Source organism: Typopeltis vanoorti, chromosome 4 (assembly GCF_054136105.1).
Source record: "Typopeltis vanoorti isolate ZY-2024b chromosome 4, IOZ_Tvanoo_1.0, whole genome shotgun sequence".
NCBI classification, from domain to species: Eukaryota; Metazoa; Arthropoda; class Arachnida; order Uropygi; family Thelyphonidae; genus Typopeltis; species Typopeltis vanoorti.
In genome coordinates, this window is record NC_143552.1 from 162,460,355 (window position 1) to 162,478,441 (window position 18,087).

The 18,087-nt window shown below is 37.5% G+C and overlaps 1 protein-coding gene across 7 annotated transcripts in view; it reads right to left on the reverse strand.

The window, feature by feature from the left end:
• The window catches only part of LOC150107807 (uncharacterized), a 170,390-nt gene that overhangs the window by 69,495 nt on the left and 82,808 nt on the right, over positions 1-18,087 (reverse strand). For all 7 annotated transcript variants that reach the window (XM_090391565.1, XM_090391562.1, XM_090391568.1 and 4 more), the window contains exon 3: positions 1,820-1,887. In XM_090391565.1, coding sequence (XP_090247691.1) covers positions 1,820-1,887 — 68 coding nt within the window. The remainder of the gene's footprint in view (positions 1-1,819; positions 1,888-18,087) is intronic.

An 18,087-nucleotide genomic window follows, 5' to 3' on the forward strand; every position in this document is an offset into this window, starting at 1 on the left:
TATTGTATTAATCTGTAGAAGTACACAAAACTAGTCATTGATTTATTGAATTATCTTACTTCTTACATGGTTTTTTACCAGTATTAATTTAATAATTGTGAATACTACAAGGCATGAGCATACAAACTCCACAATGCATCTCTTTTTACTGAAAAATGCCAGTATTCCATTATAATGCCATTAGTTATCAGCCAAGAAATGCTTCTTATTATCAGGACTCATGAACAACATAAAAGAAAAAGAAAGGAAAATTATTTTTAAATTGTGGCATGTCCTCTACTAATCATCTCATTCTACCAACAAACACCTTGTAAGTGTCCTGACATAACCTGCTGCAGCTGTGGTCATCATAAATTGGTTAACATATCTGATCTCAGGTAATTCCATTCTCAGCAAGAAATGTATCATCAGCATAGTAACTTTTTCAGACACCAGTCTTCATGATATTTCACACTTAAGAACAAACGTTATATGATGTCAAACAGAATAAAATAGAGAATATTGATAATGCACAAATTTTGGTTATGTTTTGAATAATGATAACCAAGTAAGAACTGATATAAGTGGCCAAAATATAATAATAATAATAATTATTATTATTAACATCTGACCTCCATGGAGTCAGAGACTCATCATGGGACACACTATTGCACACAATGCTCATCCAACCATACCTTAAACTGATTCGATGTATCTACATTCACAACACACTCAGGCAACGCATTCCACTCACCAACCACTCTCCATGCAAAGAACCTGCTCTTTTGTTGACATGGAAGAGATTTCTATGCAAAATCTCTTCCATGTCAACCTGATAACAAACCCGACTAGCTTATATGTCTCAAACATATTTCCCTTGTCTTCTTCCTGTTCATGAGGCTTTGCAACTTATATTCTCTCAATCTATCCTCATACTCCATGACCACTGACCACCTTTGTGAATCTTCTCTGGATCCTTTCCAACATATTCTCATCACCATGAAAACCTGACCAAATCTGTGCACAATAAACCATATGAGGCTTGATTGAGACCTTATATAATGACATCGTAACCTCTTTATTTCTGCATGTCAGGGTACTCCTCATCATTGCCATTATCCAATGTGACATTATACAATCTTCACAACTTGTGCAATGTGGCCCCTGAATTTCAGGTCCTTGTCCACCACCATTCCCAGATCTTTCATCTCCTCTACTTCCTTTAAAGTTTCCCAACCAAGTGTATACTTTGCATTATATCACTGTTTACCAAATCTCAAAACCTTACACTTTGCAACATTGAACTGACAGTTCCACTTACCTGAACATTCATGCAATCTAGTCAAGTCCTCCTATAAGGCCATTAACATCTGATTGACTCTGCATTGCTCTCCCCAATTTTGCATCATCTGCAAATAGCTGCATATCGCCAGTTGAACCCATCCCGATATCATTAACATACAAAGTGAACAACAATAGTCCGAAAACTAACTCCTGCGATACACCACTAGTGATCTTCCTCTTTTGAGATAGTGCATCTCCATATAAAACTTTCTGATACCTATCTGACAGTCAGTCACTGATCCAACTCAGAAGTCTGTTATCCCATTCACTTTATACTTTTTAACACTGAACTAATAGTTCCGCATACCTGCCCATTCATAGAATCTATTCAAGTCTCCTGTAAGGCCATAACATCTGCTTGACCTGTATTTTGCATTATCTGCAAACCCATCCCCAATTAATATGAGCATGGAAGTAATGGAGACATTCTGACACATGTACCATATACCATGAAACACCAATTATAATCAGAAGCGACTTTACTAAAATTATTTACCTGATGATAGACAAGTATGTTAGCAGGAAAAAGTTCTTCACAAAACTCACAGGGTATAGTAACCTCATCTACAAAAGAAAGTATAACATGTCAAACAGTTTTAAATTTTTTTTATTCCACTAAATCAAAAGTAGATGTTATTTTTCATTATAACTTGTTTCATAAATTTATAATTAAAAAAAATTCTATCTACAATGAGAGTTTATAGATATATGTTACAGAGATTTTTTTAAATTAAAATTTATTAAAACACTACAAATTTGCATGGACTCAAATTGAGTTAAAAACTCTTGGTGTTTCTTGTAATGTCATAGAAGTCCAGTAATAACAATAATTATTATTAGCACTGGATTACACCACAAATTTTATTCCTTTATTTTGGATACTCCTGGTTTTGTTAAACTAACATGGTAACTCAATTTAGTTCCAGAACCAGTCCAACTCACATCACCTCTCAGCTGTGATGTCCCCTCCAGAGACCTCGATACCTCCTTTAACACAACCTACCCTTTGCTCCAAATCCATCCAATGCTTATGCATCCCAGGAAATCTACCACTTCATGTTAACCACCAATGTACATATATCTTCACTATTACTTCAACTGTCCGCACTATCTATGGCATATCTCCCTGTATCCTTCTAACTCCACTCTGCCATATATTATGCCAGAGGGGCATGATATATGGCAAAATTTAGTGGAATCTTTTTTTTTTAATAGCTTAGTATAAATTCATGATTGTGGGACTTTGTAGGTTTGTTAGTGATGTGTTTTTTTTAATGAAATTTGAAGCTTTCATTGAACAAACCAAACAGTCTTATAAACAAGATCTGCACACTGTGCAGTGTGAAGATGAAATGTAATTAATGGCATATATATATTTTTCAAGAATGGTTCAATATCATAAGCTTAGCATATATGTATGGTGAAATATGGAGGATGTGTTTGCAGATCAACTGAACAGGAGGCAAATGAAGATATGGATTTGTTTTCTACAAACCCATTAAGTGTGAGATTTTGTTGCACTATGAGTTATCAATGAATGCGAAACAGACTGATAGAATAAAAGTTAACACTGCAAGTGCAAAAGACTGTATGAATCATAGAATGAAAGTAAGCAAGACTGTGGAAATAAAAGAACATACGAATGAAGAAAAATGAAATGAAATCAAGCAAGATTGTGGCAGCAAAAGAAAGTAGGAACGAAGAAACAAAAAAAATGATGAAAGTGTGGAAGCAAAAGAAAGGAATGACAGAACAAAAGGGAGCAAAACTGAGAGAGCAACAGAGAGTGAAATTGCCAGGAGATGCAAGATTTAAAGAAAAATTTGCTCAGAATGAGAAATGAAATGAGAAATATGCACAGTGATAGTAATTGTTTGGTGGAAAGGAATGAAACTTGGAAAGAAAGAAAGTAGAGAAAAAGGAGTAGGGATGACTCAAGAATAGCAATTATGGGGATTACATTATTAAAGGTCTAGTTAATGAGAGAGAGAGAGAGAGAATGAGCAAGATAATTGATGATTTGGATACGAGAAGTAAATGAGCAAGAGAGTTGATGGTGGTTGTGGGAAAACATGATTTGGTTGTGTTAAATTGTGAATGAAGCTATGTTATGTAATTTATTTTTTTTCATTCACATTTAACATTGCTTATTAAATATTAATCATGGCTTATATAAAATTATTTATTATTCATTAATTGAGAATTACTAATTGAATATTTATTCAAAACCTGACCTACTATTATTTTATAGAATATTAAAATGTATAGAATTTTGTGTAACCAAATATATATGATGTAACGTAAAGTGTTATTTTATATTTAACTGTATACGTAATCAAAAAGTTGAAGAAGTAGCTTAAATATTTTGTTGTTCTTATTTGTGAAATATTTGATGTTATGTAATCACTGTAGTAGTAGTAAAAGAGCATACATTACATTAGCGAAATGTTTACGCTTAGTCTGTTGTCATGGAGACGCACGCGTAAACAACCACGAGTGGAGTAGAGTGTGGGTTCGAAAGTAAGGAGAAGGAAGGTCATAGATAAGACAGAAAGGGAGAGAAGAATTATTATTAAGCGAGGGAGGAGAGAGTTTTGCGGAACCAAGATTATAAGATCCTTAGGGCTGAAATTTATGAAAATAGTGTTCGGAAGTGAACCAATAAGTAGTGAATCATAAAGTTTAATATTATAAGCGAAGTCAGCTGTTGTTATGAAGAAAGGTTGATGCCGTAATCAGATAAAAAGGAAACTGGACAGTCAATGCGAAAATTCTGATTAGTTCCAGTTAATCTGGATTACGATTTAATTCTATGTTGCCCTAGGAAAGAGTTATATAGATTACTTGGAGAAAAGTGAACAGGAAAAGATATTAGTACCTAATTACTGTTGTTTGGAATAGTGAAGTGCGACTCACAGTAATACAGTTTAAACTGTGGAGAATTTTTATTATGTGTGTTCCGCTAACGTTAATTAAGTTAATTCATAAGTGCTCTCTCAATAATTTGATGTATCGAAGATTTTGTCTGGTAAGAGTAGTTGTATAAGTTTGTCAGTTCTAGCATTAACTGTAATATATCTCCGATGCTCAAGGTCCGGAATATATTTGCTTGGAATATTGCTTGCGTAGTTTATTGCCTGCTGTGAATATAAACATTGAGCTGATAGATTTGTGAAGACTGATTAAATGTGAAGTTGTTATATTAACTTGAGATAAGAAGATTTGTGTTTTTGTGAGACTGTGAATTCTATGTGAAAGTTAGAACATTGAATTGGCATAACTGACTTAGGAAGATGTGTTAAATTAATTGTATAGTTTCATTTTAAAATAGAGTTCTTGTATTTGTTAACCATATCATATATTAAATGTTTTATTTTGTTCATCTAAATATTGTGTTTGCCTGAATTCCTTATTATTGCACCGTTCATAAATATTCGAATCTTGCGGGAACCCCAAGTAAAAATGATAATAAATAATTCGGCCTAAAGAGATGACTGCTAACCTAATTTAGAATTGATCCTACTATTTATATAGACTAATCTAAGAATAGGGTGGCGCAGTATAAATATAAATTTCCCTACTTTAGATCGGTGATCACTTCGCAATTAGTTATTTTATTCATAAAAGACTTGAAACTAGATAGATTTAGAACACGACAGAAAAGAGTCGTCACGACAGTTGGATATGAGGAGAATGTGAAATGGATATCAGGAGATTGTTGAGGAAAGTAAAAGATAACAGTGTGGTAGCAAAGGTTGTCAGTGTGCTGCCAAGGCATGAAAATGATGAGTTGAGACAGAAAGCAAGAATTGAATGGTATGCTGGCAGAACTGCATAAGGAGAAAGGAGTACAGTTTGTGTTGTGTGGCATGGCACAGATTTGAGGGAAAGGATGGATTGGTAGAAAAGTGACAGACTGCATTTGAATTGCTTTGATAAGTAAAATGGAGAGGCTGTTGCTAAAAGTATGCAATGAATGAATGCAAGCAAGAGAACAAAGGTGAAGTGAAACATCAGGAGAGTGGAATGATTGAGACTGAAATGCTTGTTTAATGGAAACAATAATACCTTGTGTGAGAGATGATACGAGAATAGTAATGCAAGAGGCATAGGGAAATGAGGAGATTCAGGATGGGCAGGGAGACAGACATGGAATAAGGAGAATGTCTGTATGATAGAAGGTGAATGTGCTTATGGAAATGGTCAGCATAGGAATAGGATGGCATGGGATGTAGGGGGAAGGAGGTGGTTGAGTCTGGGGAATATATAGAGTAAGTGCTCTATATATTCCCCAGCTCTGAAGACATTTGAACATGGGCAGGAGTAAGAAAATCACAACCAAGGTAGCATGGGTGAAACTGGCTATAGACCTAAAAGTGAACTGCTGTTTATTTACAAATGCTAGGAGGCTCGGATATAACAGAGAAGAAATTATTTCACTGATTGAATTTATTTGCACAAAAATGGCTACAATAAGTGAAATGTGGTTATATGATGATGATGAAGATAGTTATTTTCCTGATGTGAATAGAAATCGAAGAATACAATGTTTTTTGTGAGAATTATATATTATTATTATTCAGGCCACCATGAAGTCAAGAGACTCCTCGTGGGAGGTCCTTCCTAGGAAGCACAAAGTCTATCAAGACTCATCGTGGGAGGTCCCTCCTACGAAACACATAAAGTCTATCATGCCACTCCTTAAACTCATTGAACGTTCTCGCTCTTACTACTCTATTAGGCAATGCATTCCATGGTTCAACCAAACCACCCTCCATGCAAAGAACCAGTCCTCACCCTCTTGCTCAGAATTTCCTTTCATAACTTCCAGGGATGGCCCCTTGTCATCACTCCTTCCCACTGTTCAACCAAGTGAAAGAACTCCCCGGTGTCAACTCTGTAACCACTTCTCACCAGTTTAAAAGTCTCAATCACATCACCTCTCCTTCTTCTATCCACCAAACTCTGCAGTCACATTTCCTCAGCTGATCCCCATAACTAATATTGTACAGTCCTGAAACCATCTTTGTTATCTGCCTTTGTACCCTTGCCACAGTTAATTTATCTCCTTCAAATCTGGGGACCAAATCTGAGAACAATAGTCTTAGTGTGTCTGGTCAGGGTCTTATACAACAGAATGATAACTGTTTTATCTCTGCAGGTCAGCATCCTTCTCATTATTGCAGCAATCCCCTGTGTTACCTTCATCACCTTTGCAATATGACCACTGAATTTCAGGTTTCTATCAATCATCAACCCGAGATCTCTTGTCTCCCCTACTTCCATCAGTATACCTCCTCCAATAAAGTATGCAGAGTCACATCGATGTGTCCCAAACCTCAAGACCTTACATTTTGCTGCATTAAACCGACAATCCTCTTGCAGGCCAACCATGTCTGCACTATTGCTAATAACCCTTCCCAGCTTCACACCATCTGAAAACAACTGACTATTCCCCTGCAATCCACTGACAATGTCATTGATTTAAAGGTTAAACAGTATAGGTCCCAGTACAGAGCCCTGTGGAATCCCACTTGTAACCCTCTGCATCCTTGAAACTTCCCCACCATACACAACTCTGATACCTATCGGACAGCCAATCCTCAATCCAGTTGACCAACCTGAGATCCAAACCCATGTGCTGCAACTTAAATATCAGCTTATCATGTGGCACCCTGTCAAATGCCTTCGCTGAATCCAAGAAAATGGCACTATATGCCTTTCCCTCATCTACTGCTCTTGTAACTTTATTATAAAAGGCTAGCATATTGCTAAAACAAGAGCGCCCCCCCTTCACAAATCCATATTGACTCTCACAGATAACATTACCCTCATCTACCCAATGCTGTATACAGTCCCTCACTAATTTCTCCAAGATCTTAACAATTGCTGATGACACATAAACTGGCCTAAAATTAGACACTTCCAGTCTGCTACAGCCCTTATGCAATGGCACTATCTTACCTTCCTTCTATTCCCTGAGCACCTTTCCAGTAGCCAGACTTTCATTGAAAAGACAGGTCAAAGGAGCTGTCACTTCTTTAGCACATTCTCTCAAAACTCGTGATGAAATACCATCCAGTCCCACAGCTTTACTGACATCCAGAGTACTCAGTATTTGGAACACACTCTCCTCCTGCACCTCTAAACCTCAAACCTGCCCTATCCCTCTAGTATTAAAATTTACTCCTCCAGGATGAAATACTCCAATAAAGTGTTCATTGAACAATTCCACTATGTCCTCTGCATCAGTCACTCTATTCCAATTTTTATCCCACAATGTCATTCTTCCACAATCATTTCTCCTCCTACTGGCCACACAGCTAAAAAATTCCCTAGGATTTTCTTTGGATCTTAGGGCCAATCTCTTCTCGTATTCCACTTTCATCTTCCTTACCATACTAGTCACTCTCCTGGCCTGTGTCGTATATTCTTCATGCATCTGCTCTTCACCTGCCTCTTTATATCTCTTCCATAGCCTCTTTTTTACAATATTAAACAGTTCCTTATTCTTGTTGAGAGGCTTATAGGCATGACCTATTAGGCAGGACAGCAAATATCAGAATCTCAGAACACAAGGATTACATCCGATTTCACCAGTACAGCCACTCTGGGCTTGCAGACCACGCTCTGGATACTCACCACTCAAGATGGAAGAAAGCCACAGTCATACACCACAGCAAGTTCAAGTATGAAAGACTATTCATGGAATCAGCCTCAGCCCTTAGGAACATGCCAAACCTCAACAAATTTGGATGCATGAGACTGCCCCAAATTTGGGAAACATTTATTAGAACTTCAGCCCAAAGGCCAAGAACCACCAATATAGCCAGCCAGGGGGCACCATCAGGACTTTAGGAAAACGTTAGCTTCCTAGCTTCAGTTCTCATTTGCTGTTATGTAGTACTTGCGTGCACGCGTCTTTGTATTAAGTTCCCAAGAAGATGGCAATGTGACGTTTGCCGAAATATCGGAAAGTATATATTAAAGTTTATTTAATTTATATTTCTAGTATACGCTGTCAATTCCTTAAATATTAGTTATCATATAAACAGTTCCTGTTTAATATTGTTTGTCATCCACTTTACACCAAATTGTGTTCTCTTCTTCACTTGTGGGATACAGCTTAAATTAAAAGGACATAATGGAAGAGGAGTGCTACTGATGAAAGTAAGGGAATTATATCTACATAATAATTGTTAGTATTATCAAGAGAGACCTCCAGGGAGTCAGGGACTCATTGATAGAGGCCACATACTATATACACCAGCTATCATACTTATTCTGGAATTCATTCACACTACTTGCACACACACACAACATCCAAAGGCAATCCATTCAAATCACACACTACCCTATGAGAGAAAAATTTACCCCTCACCCCCTTCTTAGCAGCATTCATTCTCAGCTTCCAATGATGCCCTCTTATCCAGTATTGTCAACTGGGTGTATGATAAAGGCAGCATGTCTCACGGCATGGCTTAATAAGGACACTTGTTCAGCCATATTGCAGTAGGCACCATCGCTAAGCTAACTAATCCTTTTATTGTAGCAAGTGCAGAAAGAAGTTTTTCCAAGCTTAAACTGATTAAAAATTATTTGTGAACTGCAATGACGCAAGAAAGATTGATTGATCTAGCAACTATATAGAGGAGGACATAGCTTATAATTTAAATTTAAAAGAGCTTATAAACAGTTTTATTATGCAATATCCCTGTAGGGCAAACATTTAATTAATATTATTATTTAAAAATTTTTTGCATTAATGTTTCTCTTGTAATAAAAACAAAATAGAAATTAGATATTTTCTTATATTTCTGTCTTATAATCCATCAAGGGTGATATTTAATTGTTTAAATCAGGATGCAATCTAATCTGGCAATGGCCCTGCTCTTATCCTTTCCTCATCCTCCCTAAAATAAAAAATTCCATCAAATGAAATCCTGTATGATCCTTTCAGAAGTTTGTAAATCTCAATCATATCACCCCTCTTTCTCCTGTTTGCTAGCGTATGCAGTCTACAAATTCACAATCTGTCTTATTATTATTATTACGTGACATCTCCAGGGAGTCCAAGGACTCATCGTGGGCACACTACTCTATTTCGCTAAATACATCTCATCCTCTCCACTACTATTTAATTCTCCAACTACGACACAACTACCATTAACGCCATCTATTCCCCATTAATGCCCATCATCACCAACAACAGTATTTTTTTTCTGTAAATTGTGTAAATCGGCCTTCAGAACACACTAAACTAGTGTGTTCTGAAGGCTAATTTGCCTGTACGCAGGATGAAAAACCAGAGTTTCTGGAAGGAAAAAAAAACCAAGCTGCCACTGTATGAGATTGGCTAACTCACCCTCAACTGAAAAAGCCCATATAAGGATTCCCTGCATCAGAATCGAACGCTTTTCCAATCGAAGGGCACAATGTTCAGCTGTTCTTCCAATTGCACTATGGCAGCTATGCAGCTATATGATAAGATATATTGAGATTTATTTAAGTTGCGGTTAGTTGTAGTTTGTGGAATGAGTGGTGGAGACAAAAGAAAAGAGCATGGAGAGATCACATCGAATAAGTGTTATCAGTGAAACTAGCTGTAGATCCAAGAATCAGCTAGAAGTGTAAGAAACAAGCAGATGAAATGGTTGCACTAATTGAGTCTGTTCACCCAAAAATTGTTGCAATAAATGAGACATGGTTAGATGAGGATGACATCCTGACAGAAATAGAGATGGAAGGATATGATGTGTTTCGTGAAGATAGAAGGAGTAAAAAGGGAAGGGGGAGTGCTATTGATGATACAGAAAGAGTTATGTCTATACAAAGTAGAGATGCAAGAGGGAAATAGTGCCAGTAGTTTTGAGGCAGTATGGTGTGAGATAGAGGTGAGTGGAATGAAATACTTGGTTGGATGTTGTTATAGACCAGGAAATATGCATGTTGTTATAGACCAGGAAATGTGATTATACTATGAAATGTATAATCAAATTGGCAAAGCAAATAAGAAAAGAGTAATCATTATGGGCGATTTTAATTATGGCAATATAGAGTGGAATGATGAGATAGCAACTGGAAGTAAAGAAAATGAATTTCTTGAGTTTTTTGAAGGACAACTAGATAAGACAGTATGTAACAGACGGCACACTAGGATGGAGGGTCTTGGATTTTAATCATCTCATCAGAGGATGTAATTATAAACAAAGTGTCAAATCACCCACCAATTGGTGAGAGTGATCATGAAGTGATTACCTGGGTGATTGCCTGCAGTGTGAGGGCCTCTGTGAGAAAAGGATATATGTGGAACTACAAGGGGGGGGGTGATTATGAAGAGCTCAGGAGACCACTTGCAGGTGTAGCATGGAACGAGAAGTTAGCTGGAAAAGAGATCAATGCAGTTTGGTGGATTTTCAAAAAACTATCTAGTAGATGCAATGCCTAAATGTATTCCAATGGTGAGAAAGTTAAATAAGGTAGGTGTGAAATGGATGAATAAAGAGATTAAGCATGCAATACAGAGAAAAAGAGCATTATGGAGGCAGCGTAGAAATAACCAATTCCATGAGGACTACAAAGGCCAGGCAAGGCAGGGGACTTGGTTGGTGAGGGTAGCTAAAGAGAGGTATGAACAGCAGTTAGCTAATGAAGCCAAAAAGAATCCTAAGGAGTTCTTTGGATTGTAGCCAGCAAAAGAAAGAATGATTATGGAAGGATGCACTGATTAGAGAAGATGGTATAAAGACAGCTGTTGCAGAAGGTGTGGAAGAGATACTTAATGAGCAGTTCATAAAGGTCTTTCAGTCTTGTGAATGTGACTTCATGGAGAGATTGAAAGCAGTTGATGATGGGGAAGAGAGACTGACTGTAAGTGGGCAAGAGGTGTATGGGGAGTTGAGCAAAGTAGATGTAAATAAGGCTGTGGGATTTGATAATATATCAAATGTATTCTGAAGGCATGTGCCAGGGAGTTGAGGCCGGCCTTGACATATTTTTTTAATACTAGTCTTGCACTTAGTCAAGGAGTGAAAGGAGGGCAAGATTGTGTCACTTCATAAAGGAGGTTATAGAACTTAAGCATCAAACTATAGGCCAATCTGTGTGTCAGGTGTTGTAGGTTGGAGAAGCTTGTGAGAACTAGGATCCAGAATTGGGTAGACAACAATGGTATTATCTTTGATGGATAGCATAGATTTGCAAAAGGGAGGTCATGTTTTAGTAATCTACTTACTAATTACAATAAAGTAACTGCTTCCATGGACAGATAAGAAGGATACACAGTAATATATTATTATTATTTTATTATTATTAAACAAGACCTCATGGAGTCAAAGACTCATCTAGGAGGTCCTTTTATCTCACACACATCTCATCATACCGGGTCTTAAACACATTCAAACTCCCTGCAGACACCACACTCTCAGGCAAGGCATTCCAATCATTCACAACTCTGCACGAAAAAAACCTGCCTCTCACTCCCCTACTCACACCCTCTTTATACAGTTTCCAGGGATGACCTCTGGTTCTCCCCTGATCTCCCACTATTCGCTGTAGAACTTCTCCACCATTGATCCTATAGCAACCCCTTACCAACTTGTAGGTCTCTATCATATCTCCCCTCTTCCTTCTCTCCACTAGTCTCTGCAAATTACATCTTTTCAATCTTTCCTCATACTCGACATTCCAGAGGTCAGAAACTACCTTAGTCAGTCGCCTTTGGACCCTTTCCAACATCTCTTCATCCTTCTGAAAACCAGGTGACCAAATCTGGGCACAATAGTCCATGTGTGGCCTAATCAAAGCCTTATACAATGGAACAAGAATCTCCCTACTTCTACATGTCAGTGTCCTCCTCATCATTCCCAGAAGTCTTTGTGTTGTCTTCACAATTTTGGCGATGTGACCCCTAAATTTTAGATCCTTATCCACTATCACTCCCAGATCTCTTATTTCCTCTACTTCCAACAATATATTTTCACCAAGCATAAATTCTGCATCCCATCTTTGTTTTCCAAATTTTAAAACCTTACATTTTGCAACATTGAACTCACATCCCCATTTGCTTGCCCAATCACTCAATTTATTCAAGTCTTCTTGCAAGGCCACAACATCTTCACTACTCTTTATGGTTCGTCCCAACTTTGCATCATCTGCAAACAACTGAATATCTCCATCCAAATCTTCACCAATATCATTAATATACAAGTTAAATAGTAATGGCCCTAAAACAGATCCCTGAGGCACTCCACTAGTGACTTTCCTTTTCCTGGATATTGCACCCCCATACACAACTTGTTGATACCTATCAGATAGCCAGTCTCCAATCCAATGCACTAATCTAATATCCAACCCCATCTGCTCTAGTTTGACTGTCAACTTATCATGAGGCACTCTATCAAAAGCTTTTGCGAAATCCAAGTATATTACTGTGTATCCTTCTCCTCTGTCCAAGGAAGCAGTCACTTTATTGTAATAAGTAAGTAGATTACTAAAACACGACCTCCCTTTAGCAAATCCATGCTGTCCATCAAAGATTATACCATTGTTGTCAACCCAACTCTGGATCCTAGTTCTCACAAGCTTCTCCAACAACTTAACCACAACACCTGACACACAGATAGGCCTATAGTTTGATGCTTGAGTTCGATCACCTCCTTTATGAAGTGGCACAATCTTGCCCTCCTTCCACTCTTTAGGGACTTGACCAAGTGCAAGACTCGTATTAAAAAAATATGTCAAGGCAGGTGTCAACTCTCTGGCACATTCCTTCAGAATACGCGGTGATATATTATCAAGTCCCACAGCCTTATTTACATCTAGTTTACTCAACTCCCCAAACACCTCTTGCTCACTTACAGTCAGTCTCTCCTCCCCATCATCAACTGCTCTTAATCTCTCCATGAAGTCGCATTCACAAGATTGAAAGATCTTTATGAACTGCTCATTAAGTATCTCCACCACACATTCTGCAACAGCTGTCTTTATACCATTTCCTCCAATCAATGTCATCCTTCCATAATCATTCTTTCTTTTGCTGGCTACATATCGAAAGAACTCCCTAGGATTCTTTTTAGCTTCATTAGCTAACTGCTGTTCATACCTCTCTTTAGCTACTCTCACCAACCAAGTCACTCTCCTTGCCTGGTCTTTGTAGAACTCATGAAATTGGTTACTTCCACTTCTCTTATGCTGCCTCCACAATGCCCTTTTTCTCTGTATTGCATGCTTAATCTCTTTATTCATCCATCTCACACCTAACTTATTGGGATGCAGAATTTATGCTTGGTGAGAATGTATTGTCCAAGGTGGAGGAAATAAGAGATATGGGGGTGATAGTGGATAAGGATCTGAAATTTAGGGGACACATAGCCAAAATATACTTAGATTTTACAAAGGCTTTTGATAGATTACTGCATGATAAGTTGATAGTTCAAACAGGAGTGGATGATGTTGGATATTAGATTGGTGCATTGGATTGGAGACTGGCTATTTGATAGGTATCAACAAGTTGCATATGGGGGAGCGATATCCAGGAAAAGGAAAGTTACTAGTGGTGTGCCTCAGGCATCTGTTTTAGGGCCATTGCTGTATAACTTGTTTATTAATGATACCGGCAAAGATTTGCATGGAGATATTAAGTTGTTTGCAGATGATGCAAAGTTGGGACAAACCATGAAAAGTAGGGAAGATGTTGTGGCCTTACAAGAAGACTTGAATAAATTGAGTGATTGGGCATGGGAATGGGATGTGAGTTCAATGTTTCAAAATGTAAGGTTTTAAAATTTGGAAAACAAAAATGGGATGCAGAATTTATGCTTGGTGAGAATGTATTGTCCAAGGTGGAGGAAATAAGAGATATGGGGGTGATAGTGGATAAGGATCTGAAATTTAGGGGACACATAGCCAAAATTATGAAGACAACACAAAGGCTTCTGGGAATGATGCAGAGGACACTGACTTGTAGAAGTAGGGAAATTCTTTTGTTCCATCGTGCCCAGAATTGGTCATGTGGTTTTCAGAAGGATGAAGAGATGTTGGACAGGGTCCATAGGCGACAGACTAAGGTAGTTTCTACTAGAATTTCCTCATACTTGACATTCCAGAGAATGTCGAGTATGAGGAAAGATTGAGAAGATGCAACTTGCAGAGTCTGGTGGACAGGAGGAGGAGGAGAGATATGATAGAGACCTACAAGTTATTAAGGGGTTGTTAAAGGATCAATGCTCGAGAGGTTCTACAGAAAATAGCGAGAGATCATGGGAGAACCAGAGGTCATCTGCAGGGTGTGAGTAGGAGAGTGAGAAGCAGGTTTTTTTCATGCAGAGTTGTGAATGATTGGAATGCCTTGCCTGAGAGTGTGGTGTCTGCAGAGAATTTGAATGTGTTTAAAGCACAGTATGATGAGTCTTTGACTCCATGAGGTCTTGGGTAGTAGTAGTAATAATAATAATAATAATAATACAATCTTTATAATTAGTATTCCACAATCCTGAAATCATTTTTAACACTTTTCTTTGCACACTCTTTCTCTACTGTATCAGAATCACAATGACAACCAGGAGGCTAAACCTGCACACAATAGTCCAAGTGAGGTCTTATCATGGCATTATAAAAAGCAAAATGACATTCTTATCTTTACATGTCAAAGTTAGTTTCAGCATTGCAATTATCTTTTGAGTTGCATTTGCAATCTTTGCTACATGCCCCTGAACTTCAATTTGCTATCTACTAAAAGCAGACAAAGGAAATGCAACTGTGGCGATGAATTCAACAGAATATGAAAGTAAAATGCACACACTTCTACAAGATCAGTGAACATACAAAATTATAGATCGGGATCCCACCAACTCACAAAAGAATAAGGTGTGCAAATTATTGAAAAAAGTCACTTTCTGGACTAAAGAAACAGTTAAAAAACTCAAGCTCTTCCACATTAAAACACATCCAGGATATATGGAGCACCAAAAATTCACAAACAAGGTACACCCTTATGCTCTACTGTGGATAGTATAAACAGTCCCACATATAAACATGCTAGGTATTTATTATTATTATTATTATTTAGGCCCCCCAAGGAGTCAAAAAAACTCATCGTGAGGCTCATCGTGGGAGGTCCTTCCTAGGAAACACAAAGTCCATCATACCACTCCTTAAACTCATTGACCGTTCCCACTCTCACCACTCTATCAGGCAATGCATTCCATGGCTCAACCAGTCTCCATGCAAAGAAACCACTCCTCACCCTCTTGCTCACAGTTTTCTTTCATAACTTCCAGGAGGGATGGCCCCTTGTCATCACTCCTTCCTGCCGTTCAACCAAGCGAAAGAACTCTCCAGTGTCAACCCTATTTAGCTAAGCTACTAGTGGCCACTCTCACAAACAATTCTGCCTCCTTTATTAAAAATTCTGCCCGCCTAAAAAGTATTTTAGAAAACCATACCTTAAAAAGTTCAGATATAATGGTGAGTTTTGATATCATCTCACTATTCATAAATGTACCATTAATTGAAACTCTTGATTCACTAAATCTTTCTTTTAAGGTTACACGATGATCAGCATTCATATTATGAATTTATGGACACAAAACACACGTGTTGAAAAGATTATTTTACTGATTATTAATAAAATAATAACTTGTTGTTTTGACCCCTGTGTTAAGGTCATCATCAGAAGGATACATGTGTATAGTAACCAAGCTACATGCTGTTGCATTCTATAAAGGTAAATTTAATCTACGTTGTTAACTAATCTTTTTCTTAGCCTGACCTCTAGTGATAAAAAATAATAATAATAAAAAAAAAAAATATATATATATATATATATATATATATAAACTACAATAAACTCTGCTAAAGTCCTCATGTACTAAGATTCTTCTGGAATTGTACAGTTCATATTGTTATATTACGATTATCTTCTGGATTTGTATAGTATAGGTTGCTATTGAATGTTCAGGAAAAAAAAACAATTCACCAAGTCTTCTTGTATTGAGATTTTTCTTTGTGGTTGCTATGAAGGTTGCAGATGGGTCCTACACATTCTTGGAATGATTAGACCATCATTTTTATTCAGATTCGGATCATGTTTGAGCATTTCACATGCTTCTTTGAATTTCTGCTCGAACCAGGTTTTGGTGCGGTGTAGGGACTTGGTACCTTTCCAATCAATTCTGTGGTATGTTTGGAGTGTGTGGTCAGAAAGGCTAGTTTTTCCAAAATGGAGGTATTTCATGTGTTGTTTGTGTTCATCCTTCCTGATTGGGATGGTTCACCCTGTTTCCCCTATGTATGGTATTTACTTGATTTACTAAAGTAACACTTCCCACTGATATTTTTGAACTTTTTAAATTCACAGTACATGCAGGTTATTTTACATGGAAAGGGAAAATATACAAACAATTAGATGGGACAGCAATGGGCTCCTCCACCCCCTTTCTCATCCCTTAGCCAACTTCTACATAGAACACTTGGAAAAGCAAGCTATCAACACAGCCACTTTCAAACCAGTGCTTTGGCTATGCTATGTTGATGATGTGTTGGTTATTTGGCTACATGGCCCAGACACATTTAAATACATTCTTAGCACATCTAAAAAGCCAACACCTAAAAATTCCCTTTACAATGGAACTGGAAGCTAATGACTGTCTGCCCTTCCTGGATACACTAATCACACATCTCTCAGATGGTTCCTTATCATTTCCAGTTAATAGAAAACCCACACATGCAGGGAGATATTTGCACAAACAATCACACCATCATTCGTCTCAACAGTATGGTATCCTAAAAGCACTAACCCACAGAGCTAGAGTAATTTGTTCCAATGGCATGCTGTCACTTTTGAACTCACTCACTTACGTCACTTCCTTAGCCAATGACTATAATCCCTATAAGACAGACAAAATACCAAATGCTCCCCAGAAATTCCCCTTCCCATTGTATACCACAGAATACTACAGTAAAACTGTCACAATCTCATCAATGTTACAATTGTTCATACTAGTCCCATAGTCGTTGTTTCGCATACTGTAACAAACTGTTTTTATGCTCTGAAGCACAAAATACCAGTGAAATATCCATAATAAGTTAATAAATAGTAATTTTCTTACCAGTCTGTGTTCTCATCTATACTATTAAAATTAATCAACACTTGCTATCTATCAACACTCCAAGATCCCTAGCCTGATCAGCTTCTTCTAGCATAATCCCACCAATATAATATGACATCTAATCATGGCACATCTGAAAAGATATCTAGAGTGCTTAAGAAATATCAACTATGCACCATATTTAAAACCATATGTCAAATTGGCAACTCTCATCCATTCACCCAAAGACAGAATCTCTTCATCACATCCAGGAGTCTATGAAGTGCCCTGTTTGTGTGATTGAGCCTACCATGGACAGACAGGAAGAACTGTGGACATCTGCCTCAGAGAATATAAAAAATACATCTGGCACTATCGCTATAGCAAGTTGGGTCCAGCAGACCATGCCTTGGATACCCCTGCACACAGGATCAATTGGAAAAAACAAAAGTACTGCGCAGTGTTATATTCTACTTTTATGTCGTCTGGTGTGCTGTGTGACTATGTGACTGCCTTATTGTTATATCTCTAACTGTCTTTACTTTAACTTTACAGTCAACATTAATTTTTGTATTACTTAATATCAGATATTCGATTGCTGACAAATTTGTATTGATTAAAGACTGCGCCAGCCGGCAACTAAACTCTGATACAATATCCAAGAGTCCTTAAAGAA